General features: G+C 34.2%; 1 protein-coding gene across 3 annotated transcripts in view; it reads left to right on the top strand.

Moving 5' to 3' along the window:
- The window catches only part of LRFN5 (leucine rich repeat and fibronectin type III domain containing 5), a 268158-nt gene extending 255757 nt beyond the window's left edge, over positions 1–12401 (top strand). For 2 of the 3 annotated variants that reach the window (XM_071221930.1, XM_024551376.3), the window contains 2 exons: positions 3337–3380; positions 12025–12401. In XM_071221930.1, coding sequence (XP_071078031.1) covers positions 3337–3352 — 16 coding nt within the window. In that variant the 3' untranslated portion in view covers positions 3353–3380; positions 12025–12401. The remainder of the gene's footprint in view (positions 1–3336; positions 3381–12024) is intronic. The other variant, XM_045187882.3, reaches the window with a different exon arrangement.
- The last annotated feature ends 14590 nt before the right edge of the window (positions 12402–26991 follow it).

Genomic DNA, 26991 nt, shown 5'->3' with positions numbered 1-26991 from the left:
GCAACGTAGACGGCAGCTTAGCACATTCACGCCAAGCCACTGACCCATGTGTTTATTTTCCACTTGCAGGTGTTTTTAAAAGTCCATTTCCTGCTTATGTTTCTAATGAAACTTTAATTAAATATTTTTTATTTCTCATAAACATTTGGAACTCTTTAATATCTAACTATGGGAAATTTATTCTGTTTGACTAAAGCCATTGAAACCATTTAAATTTGTATTACTTTTCAAGGTGTGTTAACCAAAGGCTTGAACACTTTGTTCTTAGCAATGGTAAGAACTCCTGTGTTCCTGTCTTTCAAAATGTTTGTATTTTGAGAGATCGACAAAAGATTGGCCTGTCAAGAGGGAAACATAGTTTTGGTTTTGGTTTTATAAGTGTATGAAAAAATTTTTGCTCGGGGTAGTTTCAGTGCAAAGTGGATGAAAAATAAATCTATGGAAAGGTTGGGGTTGATTAGACATACCTGGTATAATGTCCAAAACACAATATGACTCAGGTGAATGAATGAGTGAATGGGTAGATAAATACGTAAATGAATAGGGCCAGGGAGGACAGTGTAGTAATAAGAACTTTTGTTAATGAGCACAGTGTAGAGATTTGTGGTCCATGTATTTTATTACTAGAAGCAAGAAATTCTTTGTCTCTTTCTTGTTGTTTTTCTTTGTCATTTCTTGCATTCCTCATTTAACCAACCCTTCTATGTATGTACGTGTATGTGGTGTGTATATATATATATATACATATATATATGTATATATATGTATATATACTCTGTGTATATATATGCATATATATTCTATATATATATATATGACCCAAAGCATATAGTTTGCTATTTGTTGTTGTTCACTATGTATAAGCTATATATGTTTTTGCTTCTTTATTCATAAATATTTGCTTCCTTGTTCATAAATATTTTCTTTGATTTTTAACAATTTTATACTATGAATTCAGCTTGTTCAATGGTAAAACATCTTAACAGACAATATATTTAGAGATTTACTCTAAACATTTTTTAATTATATGTGTTTCTTTGTTGCTTTTTGTTTCTTTTGGATAATTGTCTCCAATGTAAAAATGTCGAACTCCTATTAAAGTGGACCTTTTAATATATATATATATATAATATCTGAGAGTCATAAAGGGATAATAAAGCATCCAAGAAAGCAATGCTCATTTTTGTTAGACAGAATGAAGACTGACTCTCTTTGCCGTGTAAAGCCTTCCCTTGAGTCCTAGGAAGGGTCCAGTGTTTCTACAAGTGTTATGTGGATGCCCGTGTGAAGTGCGTGCTAGGTGTTTTGGGAAAAGGACTTCACTATAGATGCAGATTAGATGGGAAAACATATTTTTCTTATCCTCCTCAGTGGACGACGATGATGATACTAATAATCTAAATTATAATGCTTCTGAGTTAAATATTAGTTGAGTAAATTTATGGATAAGAAACATCTCATTTTTAAAATTTCAAGGAGGATACTCTTCAGATCATATAAATCTTTTGCCTTTGACTAAAATTTCATGGAGGAAAGAGGGAGTAATCAAAATGAATGACTAGAATTTTAAAATAGTTTCAGAACTCTGTCTCTTAGATGACTCGATTCTTTCACTTCCATACTACATTAATGCATGCTGGGATTACAAATACAATTAGTTTTGTCATTTTGCTTGTTTGAGGGGGTTTTTTTGGCAATAGAAACTACTGTTTTTGTTGTAGCAGTACAGGTGATCACTTAATCCATGAAGAATGGTAAACATATTAGTGCAACTGAGGCATCCTAAAAATGCAGTGTTATGCGAAGTGGGGCATAGAAAGTAGCAGTTTTTTACTGGGAGTATGTTCGGCTATTTAACGTCAAAATTTAGGGTTTGAAGTTACCATCAGATAAAATACATACACTTACATATTCCTATACTCTATATAGATAGATAGATACATTTTGTATGTATATTTATAAAATGAATCAGTTAAAATCATAATTCTTGGTCCTATAAAATGGACTGTAATTAATGTAACGAAGTTAGATTTAAGTGGGCTGGCTACCAGAGAACTTCCCCAAGAACAGCTGTATAAACTATACCTGCTATTCATCAGATTACAGTGGAATATAAACTCTAGTACAAATTAATTTTTCTGAACATCTTAATGATAAGCACCTCTGCAACTTGTCTACCTTCATCTATTCTCTTCAAATACATGACTATTTTGTTCCTGAATTTTAAAAGCAAAATAATTTTCAAATATATTCAGGTGAAAGCTATGAAGTCCCTTTATTTTGTATTTGGAAGTGGATATACATTTAATCTTGCCTCAAACATGAGCTAGAGAGATACTGTAATTCTACCCCCAAATATGACTAGTACATAATTATTTCAGTAACATGAAGGGACTTACCTAACGTATTACTATATGGGCTCTGGCATAATGCAAGCTCCTAATTATTTTCTTCGGTATAATGTGCACATGTCTTTTTATAGCTTTCAGCAATCTAGGGATTTCAAACCTAATCTCCAGAGGCCTTTGTACAGGTATATGGATATTTGTGCTGGAGTTTTGAAGGAGTGTTTTGTACTTTTCTCATCACGCTCACTGATGCTTCTTGAGAGTGACTTTTTCTTAAGATGCCTATTTTTTTCTTCTCACTGTGTCACATGTTAATGACCAGTAGACGTATTTGCTTTAAAAGAGGACATTTTGGAGAGAAATAGAATGCATGCTGTGCAGGGCTGCATAATGGTATTAAACGTTTATAGATGCCTGGAATCACATATGGATATTTGAGGGCACAATATTTGCATTTAGAACATTACTGTTTTATGTAAGGATAAATGGGTACTTGGTAAAACATGTTCTTGTTTGCAGGGTTATTGAATAATGGCTTGTGTTGCAAGTGATTATTTTACACTCTGTGTGGTAAATATGGTAAAACTACGTTTTCTTCTTTGGATTTTTTTTCCTTGATGTATTTTCTCATATTAATCAAGTGCAACTCTCTATTTGAGATGTTGATTTTGAGCAGAGAAAATGAAGAGATGCCTTATTGTCCTGCTAAAGTTCTTGCAGGAAAAGTGCACTCCATATGGATAATTGCTCATTTTAGTCATTAGAATAATACCCTAAAAATCCCAGTGTCTAGTATTATGAATCGAGAAGTAACCATAGAGAACTATAAAGTATTATGTAAGTCAGTTGCAATTAACCCAAGAACTGGTAAGTTAAAAAAAAAAGTCTAGGTAAATCTTTGTTAGAGAAATCATCTCAAGATTTCAGTGTTTTCGGGTCTGTTTCTTAAAAACATTAATTGTTTATGATACTGAAATTTTATCCCCAGATGCTTTGCTGTCTAATGTTGACCAGATTGTCCAGGAAACACAGGTGAGATTCTTGTTCTCTGTTACATACTTTAGCACTTTAGATGACATAGTCTTTGATAAGCATTTTTTACATTTTTGTTTTGCTACCTTGTGTAATTTATTGAAATTTTTCATTAAAACTTAAAGTCAACAGTAAAGAATGAAATTCAGTAGAGTTAAGAGAATTTCTGATTCTTAAATTTTGACATGTTTCTGGTTAAGTGAACATTTCTCATTCATTCCATAAGAATAAAGGAACACTGATATGACTGGAGTCACTCTCGGAAGCATACATAATATGATGTGCAGTTGAGAAGTGTTTCCCAATGGGAAGAAAGTAGATTAATAAAATCTATTCACTCCTATCCTTGACCTCCGCATCCTAATAGGAGCTGAGACGACACATTATATTTTACTGAAAGTGGCGGAGCAGAAGTGTTTCACTGTTATCTAAAGTGAATGAAGCTGCTATAAAATGCAGCGAAAGACGACCCATGAAATATTCATGGTGTTCCTTTTGTCAGCAAGAAATTACTCTTCTTGGTGTTTTTTTTTAAGTTTCAAATGAGTATTTGATTCCTGCATTTTAATTTGATCAGAAAGTGTGTTCCAGAGCAAAATAGCACTTTAGCAATCTGTTCAAACAGCTGGAATCATCAGCCATTTGCTTGAAGTTTGGCACAGAAAAAAACACCCTGCTTTTAAAAGTTCTGTAAGAGGCCATTGATTTATGTCTTGGTAATAAAAATAAGATTTTTTTAAACATTTTGTGTTTAAAAGAAGACGAGGACTTGGACAATCATTCACAGTTGGGATTAAACTGTGAATGTAACTGTAACTGCAAATGTAATTTAGTAAATTCCATCCAAAATCAAACAAAATGTTTTTCATGCATTATTTCTTTACTGAATTTAGGATTCCACTCTCATGTTGCAAAAAATAAAGAGAACCTGAGGCAAATATTATGCTAAGTGAAATAAGCCAGTCGGTGAAAGACAAATACCATATGATCTCACATATAGGAGGAATCTAATGAACAAAGTAAACTAACAAACAAAATAGAACCAGAGACATGGAAACATGGAAGAGACTGACAATGACCAAAGGGGATGGGGGAGGGGGATAATGGAGGAAAGAAAGGGAAGGGACTAGACCAAGAACAAGCATGAGCCATGGACATGGACAACAGTGTGGGAACTGACTGTGGGAGCACGGGGTGAGATGGGCAGAGGGGGAAACATCAGGACAACTGTAATAGAATAAGAATAAAAAATGATTTAGAGAGAGAGAGGACAACTCACAGGAGACAATCCATAGCACAGGGTCCAGCACATGCTTTATATTCCATTTTGGGTGCTGATCCGACCTGCTTGAAGGTGCACTCTGTCACCTTCCCCCATTTTCCTTTCTCAGTCTTAACTTCTCTCTCTGTCTCCCTTCTTTCCTCTTGCCTTCCTTTCCTCCCTCTCCTTCTTTGATTTTAAAAAACTTCTTTTATCACACAACTTTGGACATCTAGCTGGTCTGAAAGTTAGGGTATGTTTGGAAAGTATAAGGAAGCAAATGATTCATCTATTGGAAGCACAGTCCAGAATGATGCTAAATATTCTATCATGACTGGAAGCAAGAAGGTCGATCTGAATCATTTTTCAATTACCAATTAAAATAAGTTTGCAAACTTTCATATTTCATGGGACATGTTACATACTATAGGATATATTTATTTATTTTACCACATCGTTAGAAGTTAAATTTACAGAAAGGTAACCTCCCTGGGAGTTCGTATACTACCAGAGATGACCCAGGGTTTGCCAACATGAAAAGCACGTAAGATTTTGACTGGTGACTTCCTTTGTCCTAAGGTAACAAGTATTAATTACAGCAACTTCAAAAAGTATAATTAAATATAAAAAAAGTAAATATAAGTCCTTCATAATCCAACACCTAGACACAAATACTAAGAATCTGGTGTATAATCTTTTAGTGATTTGTCACTTGTACATGCAGTAAATTCACATGTATATATGTGTGTTTTGTACTAAATTCACATAGTGAAACTGTATATGTGAAATATGTCACCTTTGTAAAAAATTTTGTTGAGTCTCTCTTTAGTTCCTTTTATAAAACAATGATTATGTCATCATGTCATGAAAGATTTCCTTCCATGTTCTGGCTAATTCTACCTTTTTGCTCTAAGACTTTGCAAGAAAAATAAATTCACAAGCAAAGGATAATTTTAACAAAATTTAGTGGCAACACATCATTCACTTGTGTTGTATCTCCTTGCTGCATTTCTATTGTCAGATATGAATCACCACAGGACCTCAGAATAACTGCTCCTGCTACGTAGTGAATGCTGGCTGGTATAGCTGTCCTGTTGTTTGTACAACTGTCAGGTCAGCCAGACAGTGATGCCTCTGTGGTGACCGTGACCTTTGCGCTCTGAGTCTCCTCGTGACCTTTCGCATGTCAGCAATACTTTGCTGTGTGTGAGTGACGTGGTGAGGAGGACAGCTGACAGCGGTTCCGGTGCTCATAGCTGCTCCACTCTTTTTAGGGAGGGGGGTACAAAAGTTAATTTTATTTTTTAAATATTTTATTTATTTATTTTGGACAGAGGGGAAGGGAGGGAGAAAGAGAGGGAGAGAGACCTCAATGTGTGGTTGCCTCTCACACATGCCCCACTGGGGACCTGAGCTCTCCCTCAACCCAGGCATGTGCCCAAACTGGGAATCGAACCAGCAACCCTTTGCTTTATAGGCCAGCACTTAATCCACTAAACCACACCAACCAGGGCCAAAAGTTAATTTTAAGTTTATATTTTCTTCAGCATGGTGACAGATACCTTTCTCTACCAAGAAACAAATGTATTTTCCAGAAATTGGGCACTGTCCATTGCATTAAATTTAAATTAAAATGTTCTCTATGCATATAGAGGGTAGAAGTAAACAAAAAATGCAAGATGTCCCTTTCTTTAAGATTTTATTTATTTTATTTTTAGAGGTGGGGAGGGAGGGAGAAACAGAGGGATAGAAACATCAATGTGTGGTTGCCTCTTGAGCACCCCCTTCTGGGATCCTGGCCCACAACCCAGGCATGTGACCTGACCGGGAATCCACCAGTGACCCTTTGGTTCCCAGGCTGGCACTCAATCCACTGAGCTACACCAGCCAGGGCAACATGTTCCTTTTTTAATAGATAAAAATGTTTCCAAAGCAACAATGTTAAATTGATTTTACCACAGTCCTTAACAGAACATCAAGCTCCCATGGGTAGGTACAGAAAGGGCAGAAAGGTTTCATCCACTTAGGGGTTAGGTGTTCGTTTTCATACACTGTTATCCGCTAAGATAATTTTTTTCCCCGAGGGTAAAATGTTAATATACACTTATTTTATTTCCATTAGTCAGAATATGCCCTATGTCAGTTTTCTTCCCCAAGACCTTTTCTGTATGAAATACACCAAGTTTAGTTTACTGTATCACATACAATATTCTTCTAAAATGAAATTATAAGACCCTAATCACACTAAGATGAATTGAGAGCAACAGGGAGAGAAATCATTGATAAAATTAGTGAAAATTACTCTACAAGTAAACCGGCACAGACACGTAAATTAACCTTATCTTTGAAAGACTTTTATGCTTAAAATGAACCTGATAAAACAGTTGATATTCTACATCTGAAAAATTAAGAAGTTGACTAGTTTGTATCTATACTGAACATACCTTAAGTAAAATTTCTTAAAATGCGTCTGCTGTGTTCAGACCAATAAAATACGTGCACCTCGCGTGTCTGTGTGTAAGCGTGCACGTGAAATACTGCTTCTTCTGTGATTGCTCGCACCAGCCTTAAAACAGTTGATTCCTGATTTTAATAAATTTGATTACTGATTATTTTGTTTAGCACTAATCAAGGCATTTAATTTTTTTTTAATTTTTGTCAGAAAAACTACTAAAGGTGCAATAACCATGAAAAAAGTGCAGTTCTTTCAGGGAAACTAGTAGTATGTAAATGAATAAAAAGTAGTGTTGAGTATAAATAACATTTATTTAGTTAAATAACATTTATTTAGTTAAGCAGCATTTAAATAACTTTGGGGAAACACAGGAAAATATATGAAATAAGTGAAAATATATGAAATATGCTAAAGAGCAAAGCAAATACATCTATATGATCCACATATCTCTCCAATATTTTTTCCCAAGGAAGAATGATCTACATACAACATTTTGTTCTGTTTTTTAATGATATTCCTTTCAAATGAATTTAAAAAATAAGAGTAATAAAATAGGCCCATATGTAGAAAATATTTTATAATAATTACAGTACAATTTTAACATATTTACTTAAACATTACAGAAAATCAGAAAAAAAATTTAACCCTATTGTCAACCCTGACCTTTAGAAATCATTTCCTTCTTTTTTAGATACTCTTTTTTTGAGTTTTCTATTTATTTCATTTCATTTCATTATTTTAAATGGTTTATGCTATTGCAGTTCCCACTTTTCTCCCCTTCTCTACCTCCACCCATACCCTCTCCCTGCCCTGTATTGTCTGTGTCCATGAGTCATGTGTACAGGTCCTTCCAATAATCCCTTCAGCATCTTTCATTCCATCTCCAGCCCCCCTCCATCAGCTGTCAGACTGATGTCATCCATCTAAGCTTCTGCTTCTATTTTGTTTGTTAGTTTATTGTGTTCATTAGATTCCACATTTAAGTGTGATTATATGGCACTTGTTTTTCACTGACTGGTTTAATTCCCTCAGCAGAATATTTTCCAGGACCATCCATCCTGTCACAAAATGTAAGAGTTCTTCTTTTTTACTGCTGCTTGGTATTCATTTGTGTAAATGCACCACAGCATTTTTATCCACTCATCTACCAGTGGGCACTTAGGCTGTTTCCAGATCTTGGCTATTATAAGTAGCACTGGTATGAACATAGGGATGCATATTCTTTTTTGTATTGGTGTCCTTGGATGTATTCCCAGAAGTGGAATTGCTGGGTCAAAAGGATTTCCATTTTTACTATTTTAAGGATACTCAACATTTTCCACAGTGGCTGCACCAGACTGTATTCCCACCAATAGTGCACTAGGGTTCCCTTTTCTCCACATCCTCACCAACACTTGTTGTTTGTTGACTGACTGATGATGCCCATTCTGAGAGTTGTAAGGTAATATCTCATTGTGGTTTTAGTTTTCATTTCTCTGGTGATTAGTGATATTAAGCATTTTTCATATGTCTATGGGCCATCTGTATATCCTCTTCAGAAAAGTGTCTATTCAGGTCTTTTGCCCATTTCTTAGTTGGGTTATTTGTCTTCCTGGTATTGAATTGTATTAGTTGTTTTTATATTTTGGAGATTAAAGCTTCATCAGATGTATCACTGGCAAATATGTTTTCCCATACAGTGGGTTTCCTTTTTATTTGATGATGGATTCTTTAGCTGTGCAAAAGCCTTTTATTTTGATGTAGTCCTATTTGTTTATTTTCTCCTTTGTTTCCAGTGCCTTAGGAGATATACCAGCAAATATATTGCTATGTGAGATATCTGAGATTTTACTGCCTATGTTTTCTTCGAGGATTTTCATGGTTTGGTGGCTTACATTTAAGTTTTCTATCCGTTTTGAGTTTATTCTTTTGTATGGTGTAAGTTGGTGGTCTAGTTTCATTTTTTTCCCACGTGCCAATCCAGTTTTCCCAGCACCATTTATTAAAGAGACTGTCTTTGCTCCATTGTATGCTTCACCTTTGTCAAATACCTATTGATCATAAAGGCATTGGTTTATTCCTGGGTTCTCTGTTCTCTTCCATTGATCTATGTCTTCAGACTATGTAAGATAAAACTCTTTCAGCTCTGGCTGCTGTGGTGCAGTTGGTTGGAGCATCTCCTGTAACAGAAGGTCTGTGTGTTCAATGCTCAACCTGAGCACATAAGGAGACAACACATACCTCTCTCTCACATCAATGTTTCTCTCCTTCCCCCTATCTCTGAAAGCAAGGAAAAAAGGTCCTCGGGTGAGGATTAAAAGGAAAAAAAAAAACTTTTATAGCTCTTTTTAAAAAATTCTTACTTGAGGATATGTTTATTAAGTTTAGAAAGGAGGAGGGAGAGAGAAAATGTGACAGAGAAACATGGATCAGTTCCTTCCTGTGCACACCCCAAACGGGGATTGAACTCGCAACATTTTGGTGTACAGACAACGTTCCCACCAACTCAACTACCCTGCTAGGGCTTTTTGATCATTCTTAATCACATTCTGATTAAGAATCACATTCTGGGCAGCAACAGCTTTTTCCCACATCTATTTAACATCAGGACATTGTTCCTTCTCTTGATGCTGGGGTATCTTTAATTTGCTCCTTTCTTTGTAGTACTGTCAGTAAGGCTGTCCACAGTGTTTTCTGTTATACCCTTTAACTGTTATGTGAAGACCATTACCAAAACATCCTGAACCTACCCCAAATTAATAATTTTTGGTTCCTGTAAAATTTTGGCATAATTGGTACAGTCTTTTGTTTATTTCTTTGTGATGCTATTATAATTTTGGGTTACTTGTTTAGATGTTTACGGAATCATTGTAAGAGTATGTCTATTGATAAGTCAAGTAAAACATGTTATTTTAAATATCCTATGTATACAAGTTTTATTAGGCTTTATATTATGTCATCATTTCAATGGTAGTAACATCAGGGCAGACAAATTTATACCGTGATATACAAAACTTACTGCTCTATCTTAATTTTCAAATTAACAGATTTTATATAAACCATAATTCCAAAGTTTAATAATATTATATAACATGAAATTATATGATACTAAAAGTTCTTTAATATATGTCATCTTGTAGAATCCTCAATTTGATATTAAAATAAGATGTGTTATTATGAAAGAATTAATTTCAAAAATCAAACTAATTACGCTATCCACTATATTTTCCTTCTGTGTATATTTAGTGTTTTCAACATTACTACTTCCTGAAACTTGACCTTTGATTGGTGCAATTATATATATTTTTTATTTAAGGGAACATATTATTAGATATAAACAAAAACTTGATATTCAATTTCATCAGAATAAGCTATGCTATAAACCCAATAGAGAGGAATTTAGATATATCCCACTGTAATTTAGTGATTTTTTAATTTTTAAAGAATATTCCAGATAAAATATATAGTGATATCTGTATTTCTGTTGTTTCCAGGGTATTTATTTTTACAAATAGGATACATATCTCTTATCTATTAACAATCATCAACATTGTATAAATGTCTTATTCAATAATTCTAAAATATTAGTTTGTGCCCAAAATAATTCCACTTATTTAGATTATTGTTTTTGAAATATATTTTTAAACATATTTCAGTATTTTGCCTACCTTTATCAAAAAGTAATCTAAATTATCATAATATACTTTAACGATTTTGTCACCAAGTTATCCAAATATGTTCTACATCAGCATTTTGACATAGAATATTCAGTAAAGTAAGAAGGTGTATTTCATGATTCACTTGTGCCATACACTTTATAGCCCCTAAATTGTAAATATGTAGTTGGTTTCGAATGCAAAGGAGAATAATTACTTATATTTCATATGTATGGAATTGTATGGTTTTCCATCTTCATCAAGCATAGACTTTATAGGCATAAATGTTAAGTACTCAGAACATATTAGAGGGAAAACATTTATAATTTATCATTCTTATGATTTAATTACAGAAGTATCTATTATATGTGATACAGTAATATATTTAGATATTTTTATAATGCTTTTTATATTGCTCCTTTCAAAATCATGTTAATTATGGAATGCTTTTGTTTGTGAGTTATTGTTAGTTTTCACTTTTATTTGTTTGGTTGGTGAGAAACTAGATATTGAAGATGAATAATTATCTTCACTATTATTCAATGCATAATTAAATTTTATAAAATTTAAATATTATGTAAAACTCCCAGCAGAATGTATTTAAAAAGTAGAGATCGCTAAGGTTTTACATGTGAGAACAAATTCTATCTAATAGGTTCATATTTTAAAAACCAGTGTGAATATTTGTTAAAACATAGATGCTATGCATTAATGAATAAAATCATTATATATTTTTTCTTTTAATATTTTATTTATTTATTTTTAGGGAGAGGGGAAAAGAAAGAGAAAGAGAGGGAGACAAACATCAATGTGTGGTTGCCTTTTGCACACCCCCTACTGGGGGCTGGACCTGGCCTGCAACCCAGGCATGTGCCCTGACTGGGAATCAAACCGGCGACCCTTTGGTTGGCAGGCCATCACTGAATCCACTGACCCACACCAGCCAGGGAAAATCATTATATTTTTTATCTGGAGAGTGTAAATGTGAAACACTAAAGCAGGAAAAAATTCCATTTCGCAATTTGGCTTTGATATGCTTAACTATTTCAGCTTAACACATTTAAATTCTTTTTAAAATAAAATTCTTTTTTATATCCACCAGTTTGAAATTACTAAGCCATATCTTCAGTACTAATGTGTGTGTTGAGGCTGCTTCTAGAGGCGTGTTTTGTATCTTATAGCAAGAAGCTCCTGTGTGTGTGCTTACCGTTCAGTAACTTCCAGATTTCTAGCACAACGGTCTTACAAGCTATGTGTTTCTTTCTTTCTCTCTCTTTTTTCCTTTCATTTCAGAGGCTGGAGTTAATCTGAAGAGCACCACTTCTCTCTCTCCTGAAAAAAGTTGCCACTGATATTTTTAATGGATAAAATTCAAAAATGTTTCACATCACAATGGCTAATTGTTGAACTGGTGTCCTAGAAGAAATTGTTCACAGGACCCGAAACAGATGTCTCTGGTTGTTGGTGGAACTGGCTCACGTTTCATCCCCTTTTAAAGCCAAATTGTTTTTTCTTCTGGCCCACAGTATTTTTTTTAAAGAACAAAAGAAAAAAGCCTACATTGGCATCGAGTTCTGTATCAACCCATGTTACATTGCCATCCATGATTTAAGACTGTAGAACCTTGAATAATCTATATCACTTTAACAAATAAATGTTTTACTATGACAGAATTTGTACACTGCCTGATTTGTGGAACTACCACCTGCTTCGAGTGTGAGTGGTGAAATTATGATTGCAAGAGCTAATAATACCATTTTACATTTATGTAGTGCAAAAACCTTAAGGGATAACAAATTGCTGTATAATACTGGGACTATTTCTTCCATGACTGAAGTCCACCCACCTCTATGGGAGAGCAATGCAGCTATTTAAACAGCATTATAGAAATTTTATGCCTCAGTGTAAGACAGAAAGTGAGGAGGAATCTCTTTTCCCAGTGGGACTTCAGAAAGCATCAAGGTAGGCATGTTGTAATTAATATAAATTTATTCATTGCTTTTCTAGAGAACCAAGGCAATGATGTTTTAATAATTTTAGGCCTTATGTTTCATTTTAAGTGCCCATTTCTCCAATTTTGCACAATTCAAGGCTAAATAAAGAATGTATACCTGATTTAACACCAGCATAAATAGGAGTAAGATATCTTTGATGGCTAATAAATGGCAATATGGTCATATTTAAGCATCATCCAAGCATAGCATTGAAGAGCTGGTCCTGGTGTCAAACAGGCCTGAGTTCAAATTCTACAGCTAAGTGATTTGTCCATATCCAACCTACATGTCCTTGGTCTTACAGGAAAAATACATTGCAAAATTTGTTAACACACTCAAATTAATCACTGCACTAGGTATAAGCAGGAAATTCATTTAGAAATATTAGTAGCATTGTTATTAACAATTGAAGCCAGATTATTTAAAACATTAGAGATTTTGCTTGTTACTTGAAAATTCTGGCAGGTATCAATTATTAAAAGTAATATGTAGTTTAATTTTTTTAATGGTTAAAACTAAAAAAGCCAGAAAGTATTGCGTTTTAAGAAATTTCAATTAATCTGCTCAGCATTTCACACCTCTTAGACTCTTATATATATTCAACCATCCAAAGAGAGGTTACAGAATGCCAGCCGTTAAGATGGCACTTAGCATCTGTGCTCAGGAGCCAACTACACTAGACAGCAATTCCAACACATGTGCACACACAACACACACACTCACACACTTGCTCCCAGACACACACGATGCACGGCTGAAACAAACAACAGGTTTGAGTTGAAATATTGTGGTTGATTTGTGACCTTGGGCAACTGTCTTCATCATGTTTCTTGACAACTCTAATGCCCTAGAGCCATCCTGTTTACATATGTGTAAATGTGTATATGTATGAATAAATGTTTGTGGTGACAAAGGGACAAAATGAACAATATTTTATATACGTGGAATCATAAAATATTTGTCTTTTTGTATCTGGCTTACCCCATTTACCATAATAGTCCAAGGTTCATTCATATTGAAGCATGTGTGAGAGCTTTATTATTTCTTTTTATAGTTGAATAATATTCCTTTGGATACCTATGGTGCATTTAGTTTATCCATTCATCCTCTAATAACACTTGAATTGTTTCCACCTTGTAGGTACAGCGAGCAAATAACGCTAAAGTGAACATCCTTATACACGTACATGTATTTGTTTGTTTTCAATTCTTTGGCTATAGACCTAGCAATGGAATTTCTGGGTCATATCACATTTTTTTTCTGTTGTTTGAGGAACTGTCAAACTGTTTTTGCTGTGGTTACAACACTTCACATTCACTCAGTGTGTAAGTGTGCAAGGGTTCCCGTTAGACCACATGTGTAATTTTTTAAATAGTCATCCTAGTAGGTATGAATTATCTCGTTGTGGAATCGATTGCAGCTTCTTAATCACTACATATTGATCTTCTTTTCATGTACTTATTGGCCATTTGTATGTCTCCTTTGGAGAAATGTTAACTCAAGTCCTTACCCGTTTTTAAATTGGATCATCTTTTGTTATTGACTTTGTGTTCTCTATATATTCTAGCTATTAAACTCTTCTCGTATATATCATTTGCAAGTATTTTCTCCCATTCTGTAGGTTACTTTTTCACTTTCTTGATATTATACTTTCATGAACAAAAATGTTTACTTTTCATAAAGTCCAATTGTGTAATTTTATCTTGAGTTTTTTCTTTCAGCTTTATATCTAAGAATGTATTGCTCAAAACAAGGTCATCAAGATTTACCCCTATATTGTCACTTAAAAGTTTTATGGTTTTGGCTCTTATATTTAAGCAATTGATCCATTTTGAGTAGATTGTTGTATACAATTTGAGGTAAAGCTCCAAATTTATTCTTTTAGATGTGAAAATCCAGTTGTCCCAACACCATCTGTTGAAAACTTCTTTCCCCATTGAATAGATTTGACAGTTTGTAAAAAAAAAAAAAAATAGTTGACTATAGTTATATGGGTTTATTCCTACACCCTATATTATACTCCATTGGTTTCTATGGGTTTATTTCTGGACCCTATATTATATTCTATTGGTCTCTATGTCTCTATGATGCAAGTATCACAATATTTTGGTCACTGTAGCTTTGTAAGCTTTTGAAACCAGGAAGTGTGAATCCTCCAACTTTATTCTTGATGGTTTGGCTAGTATGAATCCCTCTCAAATGCATGTGAATTTGAGGGATGGTTTTTCCACTTCTGCACAACAGTAGTTGGCATTTTGATAGGGATGGCATTGAACCTGCAGCATTGATATTTGAACAATATTAAGCCTTTCGATCCATGGACACAGTGTGTCTTTCCATTTACTGTGACTTTATAATTTCTTTCAACAATGCTTCTAGTTTTCAGTGCACTAGTCTTTCACCTCCTTGGATAAATTTATTCTTAGTATTTTTTATTCTATTATAATAGGAATTGCTTTCTTAATTTCCTTTGTGCATGCTTTATTTTAGCCATATTTTGAAAAACAACTGATTTATGTGTGTTAACCTTATACTCTGAAATGTGGCTTAATTTATTAGCTCTAATAGCTTTCTTGTGAGTTCTTAGGGAGTTCTACAGGTAGAATTATGCCATTTGTTAACAGAGATAGTTTACTTCTTTTCACATTTGGTTACTTTTTATTTCCTTTTCTTGTCTAATTACTCTGGCTAGAAATTCCAGTATAATATTAAATGGCAGGGGTGAAAGTGGGTTTCCTTTGTTTTGTTTTTTGATCTTAGAGAAGAGCTTTTAATCTTTCAATATGGAGGCTGTAGATTTAAAAAAATTGGCCTTTATTTTGTTGAGTTTCCTTCTGTTCTTAATTTCCTGGTGTTTTTATCATGAAAAGGTATTGAATTCTTTTCAAAGGCACTTGTATGTCAATTGTGAAGATAATGTGTGATTTATTTGTTAATTATGCTGTTTTAATGCATATTTTTATTAATATAGTACATTACATTATTGGAATTTCTTCATTTCTGTGATAAATCCCACATGGTCGTGGTGTATAATCCTTCTAATATGATATTGCATTTGTTTTTATCACATTTTGTTAAGAATATAAATTAGATACTGGTGTATAGTTTTATTTTCTTTGATGGTTTTATCTAGCTCTGGTATTAGGTAATAATGGTCTCTTAGGATTAGTTAGGAAGTGTTTTCTCCTCACATTTTTTCTGAAGAGTTTTAAAAAAATTGCATGAATTCTTACTTTAGTGTTTGGTAGAATTTGCCAGTGAATCCAGCTGGTTTGTTTGTTGGGAAGTTTTGGCTTATTAATTCAATTTCTTTATTTTATGTCTGTTGAGATTTTCTATTTTCTGTTGAATTTGTTTAGGTAATTTGAGTGATTCTAAAGACTTGTCAGTTTCATATAAGCTATCTAGTCTGTTGGTATACAATTGTTTCTAGCATTTTCCTATAATTTTTGTTTAAAGTCAGTTCTATACATTATTGAACGTAGTTTAAGTCTCCAACTATTATTGAAGAATGGTCTATTTCTGTCTTCCAATCTTTCAGTATTTGCTTCTTTTATTTTGGGACATTATTTGCTGATATATATGTTATAATTGTTATACTCTTGACAATGTGATTGGTTTTAGAATGTTTTTTCTTGTCAGTATGATAAATCTGGTTATTATCATTGTTAACTGAATGAATTTATTTTGAGTTCATTAGGCTGATTTGGTAGGTTTAAACTTGTCATACATGTTTCACTTGCTTCTTCCAACCCAAACTATCATTGGCTTCTCTTCTTAAATAATTTACTAACCCTAATCTCTCCTTTTTTCCTTCCAACTGCAATCTCATTTTAAGGCCTCACACCCATCACCTACCTGGTTCCTGTCAACTAACCCATATGCCAGGCCCTCTGTCATTAACATATTAACACCCTTTAGGAGCCTGCTTTCACAAACCAGCATTCCCAAATGCCACCTAATCAAATCACCAGCAAATAGTCTTTTTCTATCTATAGATTAGTAAAGTGGGTAATAAATAACTCTCTATCTACCCTTGATATGAGTACCAAATTAAAAAAGGCCACAAAAAAAAAAATAAAACTGGGGGTGGGGTGGAGGGATGGGGAGAAAAGGCATACAACTGTAATCTAATAACGATTTAAATAAATAAATAAACAAACAAATAAAAATAAAACTGTTTTTCAAAAGAATGCATAATTTATCTATATGCATAAATCACTTTACAACCATAGCATGTGAATACATGTCAAAGTGGACAATAAGTACTTTAAGTAGATTACTGCATACATGCAGGTAAACTGTTGCTGTCTTTTGTTGTCGTTGCTGTTCCTTTACAAGGATAAGGAGTCTCAGGGGAACTTATAAAGATAAGGCATCATATAGAATTTCGTGACTCCTAGAGAGGATGAAATGTGCAATGGTGTAGAATAAGAACACAATAAAGTGGGTAAAAGTTATTTTTCCAACTTGAGTTAAGAAAATAACATTGATGCATTATTATATTTGATAATTTAGATATAACAATATAATTGAATGTAATTAGAAATATTTTATTTGAATTAATTTCTGATTGGCTTGGCTTTAAAACTGTGCACAGGGATTCTATAAACACTAAAAGCCCTCTATTTTATTTCAAAGGGAAGATTTCAAATTTTCCAGCCCCCAATTTTGTTCAATTCTATAACCACTGGGAATATAGAAATATATGGTTTAGGGGGCCTCTCAGCTGTTCATATTTAGGTGGTAGGTAGATACTGTGTTAGTTCTCTCAAGCTGTCCTAACAAAAATACTGAAGGTTGGGTGATTTATAAACAGCAGAAATCTATTATTCATAGTACTAGAAGCAAGGAAGTTCAAGATCAAGTTGCCAATTTGCGTGTATTCTGGTAAAGGCCTTCTTCCTGCTTCTTGGCTGCTGTCTTACCCCTGCATTCTCATGTGGTGAAAGGAGCTAGAGATCTCTTTAAAGCTTTTTTTGTAAGGCATTAATCCCACTCATGTGGGTTCTGCTCGCAAGACCTAAGCACCTGCCAAAGCCTACTGCCCCCTTTTAATCTTGGGATTTCAATCTACGAACTTTGGGTCAAATATTGAGGCCACAGCATACATGGTTAGATGGGAATTGATGTTAGGGATTTAGGACTGCAACTGTGTGGGAGCAGAATGCAAACCAACAAAGTAACTATGAATGAGAGGGATGCAAAAGAAACTATCACAATGGTGCTACTTACGATGAATAAGATTTGATAGTTTCCCCAAATCATAATTCTCATTATGGAACCACAAGACCATATGGAACCACTTTGAAACTACCCTCGATACTTTACCACATCAACTCAGACCATCTTCTCCAAGCCCTGAATTTTATGTCTGCGTTTTGTTTTTATTAAAATGCGTGATTTCTTCTTCAGACTGAACATTTCTTTGATGCATTTTCTATTCAATTTTGGATCTCCTACAATGCTCAGGATTCTGCTTTGAATGTACAAGATATGCCATATGTACATGTTTATAACATAAATATGTTTCAACAGTAGCTTTGTATAGAACAAATTGAGGAATGGCAAGTTTGGAATCAGGTATGAGGATGTGGAAGTCTTCTCTGATGAGATTGGGGTAATAGCTAACAATGAGAAGTTGAAACAAGATGCAAAAAGGTAACAGGCAGCCTACATTTATTTATAAACATATTTGTATTTAATACATTTGTTAGAATTACATACTACTGAGAGAGTAGAAAAGAAGTGACCTTTGACCATCTATGCTGTTTGGATCAAATCAGTCTACTAACTTTCACAGGAAACTTAATTCCTGGGCTAGAAGAGCTCATTTTAACAGGAGTAAATAGAAGTATACACAGCAATTTTACCGTTCATAGTTTTTGATATTCTATTTCTTAGATAAGTCCCTTTAACATTTCATGTGATATGGGCTTGGTATGAACAGTAAAATGAAAACAAACTCACAACTATCAACATCTAAACCTAAAAAACAAAAACTAAGCGAACAACTAGAACAGGAGCAGAATCACAGAAGTGGAAATCACATGGAGGGTTATTAGTGGCAGGGGGAGGGATGAGGGGGAAGGAAAGGGATAAGAAGCATAAATGATAGGCATGAAATAGACAGGAGAAGGTTAAGAATAGTATAGAAAATAGAGAAGCCAAAGAACTTATATGTACAACCCATGGACATGAACTAAGTTGGGGGGGGTGAGTGCTGGAGGGGGTGGGGGCAGGGTGGAGGATGGATAAAAGGGAGAAAAAAGTTGGGACAACTGTAATAGCATAATTAATAAAATATACTTAAAAACAGCAAGTTTTAAAACAAGTATAATATATGTGCTATGAGCATAATAGATACACTGTGAGAAACAGAGAAATAAATGATTATAAATAATTATGAGGTTTATAATGTAATTATTTTGCTATCTGAAAGTATGGTGATTAACTTGTAGACAATATGAGTGGTAAAATGTGCTATTTCCACTTTAACATGTGTTATGTTATGATTTATAGTAAGAAATGTTTATCTGTTCTTTGTACCTGGTTATGACACAAAGCTCCTAAAACCCTCGGAGTTCCCTACGTGAGGAGAGTAATAAAGATGTCTTTTGTTATGTTAATAAGGTGGTTTCTGGACCTCACTGGGGTAGGTCTGGTGGCCAGGAGAACTAATCTTTTGACTACAGGGTTACAACTTTGTCCTCCTCCCTCCCCTGCACCTGCAGGGAGGGGAGAGGGACTGAAGGTCAAATCTATGGACAATGACCAGTAATTTAATTAAGCATGACTTGATAATGAAACCTCCAAAAAGACTCAGAAAGATCGGGTCCTGAAAGCTTCCAAGTTGATGAACATGGACATGTGGGGAGAATGGCACTCTGGGAAAGAGCATGGAAGTGCCAAGCCCTTTCCCCATGCTTTATGCTTCTCTTCTACCTGACTGTTCCTCAGTTATATCCTTTTATAATAAACCAGCCATCTGGAGATTAAATGGGTTTCCTGAGTTATGTGAACTGCTCTAGCAGAATAATCAAACCAAAAGACAAGGGGTATGGGCACATCTTATCTATAGATTATCAGTCAGAACGGATTTGCCATCCTGAGTTGCAAGGGGTCATTGGAATCTCCAACTTGTAGATGACTGGTCAGAGGCACAGGTGATAACCTAGGCTTGAGACTACAGTTGGGAGGAGAGAGAATGCAGTCTTACAGGGCTGACCCCTTAACCTGTGGGATCTGACACTATCTCCAGGTAGATAGGAAGTTAGAATTGAAATGAATTGTCCAACTGGTGCCTGGAGATTGGTAACCAGAAGCTTTTAACATGATACATTTTTGTTTGATAACAATAGTAATAAGACTTTAGAGTTTGAGGTTGAAGATATATATTAACCATATTTTGTTGTGTATAATGTACACTTTTCACCCAAATTTTTGAGGGAAAAATAATGGGGTGCATTATACATGAGTAGCACTAATTCTGTATCTATATGGATGTCGTGGATGCAGTCAGCTGGTAATGGTTTAACACCTACAGGCCGGAGCAAGAAGGCGTCCATTGCGCAGGTTTGTGATTGGATCCTACGATCCTGGAACGTTGCCAAGAAGGAAGTGGTTGCAAAATCGTTTAAAAAATGCAGTATCAGCGATGCTATGGATGGAGCTGAGGACAATGAAATTTACCAGGATGAGGAATGACTCTTCAGAAGACACCGGTAATGTAGACATTGAAGGAGATGATACTTCTGATATTGACAGTGATGAAGAGTTCTTGGCCTTTTATGATGCACAAATACTGTAAATTTGTTACTGGTACATAAAAATTCTTGTACCTTGTATTTGTTCTTGTGTTTTGTAATTATTTATTACATAAAAACTCTTGTACCATAATATGTTCAAAAATAAATGCTAAAATTCCTTTATAACAAAAAAAAACAAATATCTAAATATAAATAAATAAAAATTGAATTAAAAAATTAAAACAAAATGTTTTTCCTGATTGTTTGGCCAAAAACGTGGGTGCACATTATACATGGCAAAATATGGTAACTATATGTTATACACATTAAATTTTAAACACCATGCTTGGGTAGCTAACCACCCTTCTCTTTCTCTTCTCTAGGGGGAAAAAAAAAGTTTTTTGTCTTGAACTCATAGTCTTCACACAATATTAGTATATGTTATCCACTCAAAAATTATTTTAACTCACTCAAATTAATTCCTAGATTTACCTTTCAAAAACTTCTTAACTCTCTTCCCAATGGTGGCTACCTTGACTGAACTAAAGGTTTTGAGTCAAGTGAATTAATCCATACACCCTTGGAAAATGTGAATAGCCAAAACTTTTGTCAGGTATTTTATATTATTTTTACTTACTGTTTTTATTAGCACTAATTTGTATTTTACTTTAATAAATTAGAAAAGACATAAATTGCTATTGTAAAAAGTAAGTAAATCTAAGCTCATTTTACCATAATTTCCTGAAGAATAGGAATTTTTCCCAATAATTTCATGATAGTGCCCTTTTAGAGCTATTATTTTCTTCTATTGACTCACTGGTAAATGCTTGACTAAATACCACTCAAATACTAGAATAATAATTTATTTTATTTATTTTTATTTTTAAAATACAGTTGTTAATAGTATGGGAAATTAAAATGCACAATGATTATTATTTGGATGCAAATATTCTATCATTTATATATGTGATCTTCTGATCCAAAAAATCACTTGTTTACATGGTAAATGAAATCTGTAATAACTAATCACAAATAATATAACCCTGCTTTGGGCAGATTATTTGAAACAATGCAACTTGATCTTCTAAATTCTAGTTCTATGGTCCAATTATGTTATCACTCTACCTACTATATTTATTCAAGAATGAATATTACAGTGTGGACAAACCCTTCTTTCAAAGGAGCGTTTCAACATTTGTTTAATAACACCAAATGGCACCTACGACATTTCTCAAACTAGAATTACTGCAGAAACAAGTCAGTGCTTGGCTTTCAATCCTGCTTCAGGAAACCTGTGTGGAGCCAGGGTGTCTCAATAGTTTCCATCTTCCAGTCATCACTTACAAGCGGTTTTAAAGCAGGTGATCAGAGAACAAGATTCTGAGGAAGACTGGCTTATAGGACGTCACAAAATCTGGAAATTGCAAAATACACTTAACATGATTTGGTGTCCATCAGGAGTGATTTTTAAAATCATCTTCACCATTTGGGTTAATTGATATTATGTAGATGCAGTCTTTATATGACATTAATATTTCATTAAAATTATTAATTTCTGACAAAATCAGCTAAAAGTTTCTTGTCTTTATCAACTAAGAAGTTTAACATTTACCTTAAAAAGTGTTTGGATTATTTTTTTAAGATTTTATTTATTTATTTATTTATTTATTTATAATTACAGTTGATACACAACATTAGTTTGAGGTTTACAATATAGTATTAGACATTTATACATCCTATGAAGTGATCACCCTGATAAATCTAGTACCAATATGATACCATACATAGTTTCTAAAATATTATTGACTATATTCCCTATGCTGTACTTTACATCCCCGTGACTATATTGTAACTATCAGTTTGTACATTTTTTTAAAATATATTTATTGATTATGCTACTACAGTTGTCCCATTTCCCCCCCTTCACTCCACTCCATCCTGCCCATCAACTCCCTCCCACATTCCCCCCCTATAGTTCATGTCCATGGGTCATACATATAAGTTCTTTGGCTTCTACATTTCCTATACTATTCTTACCTTCCCCCTATTTTCTACCTACCATTTATGCTACTTATTTTCTGTACCTTTCCCCCCTCTCTCCCCCTCCCATTCCCCTGTGGATAACCCTCCATGTGATCTCCATTTCAGTGGTTCTGTTCCTGTTCTAGTTGTTTGCTTTGATTGCTTTTGTTTGTGTTTTAGGTGTGGATTTTAATAACTGTGAGCTTGCTGTCATTTTTACTGTTCGTATTTTTTATCTTCTTTTTCTTAGATAAATCCCTTTAACATTTCACATAGTAAGGGGTTGGTGATGATGAACTCCTTTAACTTGACCTTATCTGAGAAGCACTTTATCTGCCCTTCCATTCTAAATGATAGCTTTGCTGGATAGAGCAATCTTGGATAGAGGTCCTTGCCTTTCATGACTTGGAATACTTCTTGCCAGCCCCTTCTTGCCTGCAAGGTTTCTTTGGAGAAATCAGCTGACAGTCTTATGGGAACTCCTTTGTAGGTAACTGTCTCCTTTTCTCTTGCTGCTTCTAAGATTCTCTCCTGTTTAATCTTAGGTAATGGAATTATGATGTGCCTTGGTGTGTTCCTCCTTGGGTCCAGCTTCTTTGGGACTCTCTGAGCTTCCTGGACTTCCTGGAAGTCTATTTCCTTTGCCAGATGAGGGAAGTTCTCCTTCATTCTTTGTTCAAATAAGCTTTCAATTTTTGTTCTTCCTCTTCTCCTTCTGGTACCCCTATAATTCGGATGTTGGAACGTTTCAAGATGTCCTGGAGATTCCTAAGCCTCTCCTCATTTTTCTGAAGTCTTCTTTCTTCATTCTTTTCTGGTTGTATGTCTCTTTCTTCCTTCTGGTCCACACCATTGATTTGAGTCCCAGTTTCCTTCCCATCACTATTGGTTCCCTGTACACTTTCCTTTGTTTCTCTTAGCACAGCCCTCATTTTTTCATCTAATTTTCGACCAAATTCAACCAATTCTGTGAGCTTCCTGATTACCAGTGTTTTGAACTGTGCATCTGATAGGTTGGCTATCTCTTCATTGCTTAGTTGTATTTTTTCTGGAGCTTCGATCTGTTCTTTCATTTGGGCCATTTTTTTTTTCTTGGCGCGCCTGTTAGGTAAAGGGGCAGAGTCTTAGGTGTACCACTGGGGCAGGGTAATGCTGGTTGCTGCGCTGTGACGCTGTATGTGGAGGAGGGGGCTGAGAGGGAGCAATAGTGCTTGCTCCACTCTCTGCCAGATTTCAGTCACTTCCCCCACTACCCACATGCAAATTGGACCCCTCTGGCGCTGATTCCCAAGTGGGTGGACTTGTGCACGCTCTAGGCCCCTGTGGGTCTCTCCAAGGAACTCTCCTGTGAGGCTGGGAGTTTCTCCTGCCGCTGCCTCAACCCCCATAGGTGTTTTCAATCAGAGGTTTGAGGCTTTATTTCCCTGAGCTGGTTTGTGCGATCTGCTTTGCTTCCCCACAGTTCCTCCTGGTTTATCCATGCGAGAATGTGGGGCCGCAGGGTCCACCAGCCACCACCTTGTGGGGCCGCAGGGTCCATCTTCTGCCAGCTGCAGCCTGGCCTGCCCTGTTCCACAATCTGCCACCTCACTGGGTCCACCAGCCGCCACCTTGCCCAAGTCCTCTCCGCCCAGCTGCCTGTTTCCACCCCTCCTACTGGTCTGGGTGAGTGTTTCTTCTTTAACTCCTTGGTTGTCAGACTTCCATACATTGGATTTTCTGTCAGTTCTGGTTGTTTTTTGTTTTTAAATTTGTTGTTGTCCTTCTTTTGCTTGTGCAAAGAGGCACAGTTTGTCTACCTATGCCTCCATCTTGGCCAGAAGCCCTGTGTTTGGATTATTAAAAATGAAATTTTTGTTTCTAAGTTAATGGGAAACTACTTTTATTAAATTACACTACTTTTAATGATGCCATATGACATCCTATATTAAGTCATAGTTTGGAGGTCTTTTCTACACTAAAAAAAATTGTCTTCTAAAATGAATCTGCCAAATTGTTTTGGGCATAAAATTTCAACTGCCTATCAAATAACAGTTAATTCTTTTATGCAAGATTATGAAATAATTAGTTGCAATATTTAATTATATAAATTTAATATTCTAATAAATTAAACTTCAAAAATATTAAATTATTTGGTCCCTAAAGATGTTTATTATAGTGCCTTTATCATTATTCTGAGCATTAGCTCACAAGAGAAGAATATGGAGGTAGCACTAAAATTTTCCAAAGGAAAAAAAATCAACTTAGTTACTATTCCTTAGAATTTCAAATTTCCTCAGCCTCAGATCTCATAATGTGGCCAAAATTGTGACTAATATAAGACAAAAGAGAGAGCAAATCAACATTAGTAATTAAGAAAACATTTTAATGGTAGTAATGGCCATTCACTTCATTAAAGTGGTTAAATTGTTATAATGTTTTATTTTAAATCAGTAAGAAAGTATGTCTCTAAATCAATAATACTTTTATTAGATAACATTTTATTGCTCCAAATATTTATAACCATGAAATCTTTCCCGAAAGTTTATATTCTATAGCATCATCTAGATGTTAGATTATTCAACATTTTAAAAAAAAATTATTTTATCGTTCAAGTACAGTCGTCTGCATTTATCCCCCACAACACACCCCCCACCCCAGCCATCCCAACCTCCCTCCCCTGCTCCTACCCCCACTTAGTTTTGTCCATGTGTCCTTTATAGTTGTTCCTGAAAACTCTTTAATAAATCGAGTATATTTGGAATACGTGTATATATTTAATTGCATCAATGGTAATCTAAAAGTTGGGGTTTTTTTTTCCAGAGAATCTTTGAAGTTGGAGGCAAGATAAAATAGTGGATAATTAGTCAATGTCTAGTTATTTTAGTTCAATAAGTAAGATAGACTTCTTATTTTTCTCCGGAGTATTACATATTTAAATTCTGAGGAATATCTTATTTGTGTACTAATATTTTATTCTTTTCCATCTTTTCAACTTTTATTCTGCTTCTATTCCATGTATAGATTTTGATGTGACATTTCATACTTTTATTTTTTACCCTAAAGTCTATGAAATTATCTTCAAATTGTACTATTTACTCTATGTATGGATTATAATTTATATATTCAACTATATTTTCATATCTTTGTATTTTGAGGTATTTTATATTGACCAAGTTATCTGTTATTTAATTCTTTGTTTCTTCTCTTAGTTGGCTATAGGATTCTTTCTTGGTGTTGACTCTTTTGTAACTGTATTAGTGTTATATTGCTTATAATTATTTTGTTATTGGTAATACTTCTAATTTAACAATATCCCAGAAAGTAGGCATAATAGAAATATTAAAGGTACTAAATATCAGAGATGAAAAAAATTACATTTACAAAGATATGCAAAAGTCATCTAGATGTGGTAAATGAAAGTAAATTTTTTTGTCCTATAAAATAAATTAAACCAGAAGAAAAGCCCTAGACAGGGAGAATAGGTAGGGAATTAGCTCTGTGAATTTATGTATATAAATTTAAGGGCCAAGGCAGTGGGTATGCATAGGAAGAGAAAGGTATAGTACAGAAAATAATAGAACACTGAATCTGTAGTATGAATTTGCTAATTTTTTGTGAAATCTGAGGGCAAGTGTAGAGTAGAAAATTGTCAAAAGTTCTTAAATAATAAAGTTGGGGGTTAAGAAAAAGCCTGATAATGAAGATATGAGGTATATTTCTAGACACAAGGCAAATTTCAGTATATAAATTACATTACACTTTTAAGTTGATACAAGAGATCCATTTTGAATTTCTAGAGGCTGTACTCCATATGAAAGAACATAAAGAAAGAGGTATAATTTCCAAAGAACAACAACATAATAGTACAACATAATAGTTATCGTGACGTGGATACGGTAAATGAAGAGCATGCTAAAAGTGAAGTGGTGATGACTTTCACATTATTTCTGAGTATCCTAGATTTTTTCCTCATGCTCAATTATATAACAATAGATATTTTCTACTTGTGAATTCTCTTTAATTTACCCACACTTCCTTTCCTGAATTTGTCAAATCGTGGTGCTCTAGAATGAAGCAGATTAAAGTTAAGGTAATTAAATTTATCCACTGGTTGTTTAGTTGATTTTCCAGTGTAAAATAAAAAGAATTAATCTCATAATGAGAAATACAATTCAAGATAAGATATATGACTCCTTTTTCATTATAATTAAGAAAAAATACAATATTTTTTAAATCCCTGAGAATAAAAATTGAAAATTCTGTATTTTACTAAAAAAAAAAAAAGAAAGATTTATGACTCTTGAATGTAACCACTAAACCATATGATGATGACATTTTTATGGCGCCATAGAAATAATTTATAAAGTTTTGAAAACATTGGTCTACCATTTTGGATTTGGAGCCAGAAATCAAATATATTAGAGAGTAGCTATTGCATCCAACAAATAGAAATTGATTTTAGTTTTCAGTGTGATCTAATTCACTTAGCTTAAATTATTTAAGCATCACTTATA

The sequence above is a fragment of the Desmodus rotundus genome, chromosome 7 (assembly GCF_022682495.2).
Source record: "Desmodus rotundus isolate HL8 chromosome 7, HLdesRot8A.1, whole genome shotgun sequence".
In the NCBI taxonomy this organism is placed as follows: Eukaryota; Metazoa; Chordata; class Mammalia; order Chiroptera; family Phyllostomidae; genus Desmodus; species Desmodus rotundus.
The sequence above is the reverse complement of the archived record's forward strand: the minus strand, read 5'-3'. Positions and strand labels throughout refer to the sequence as shown.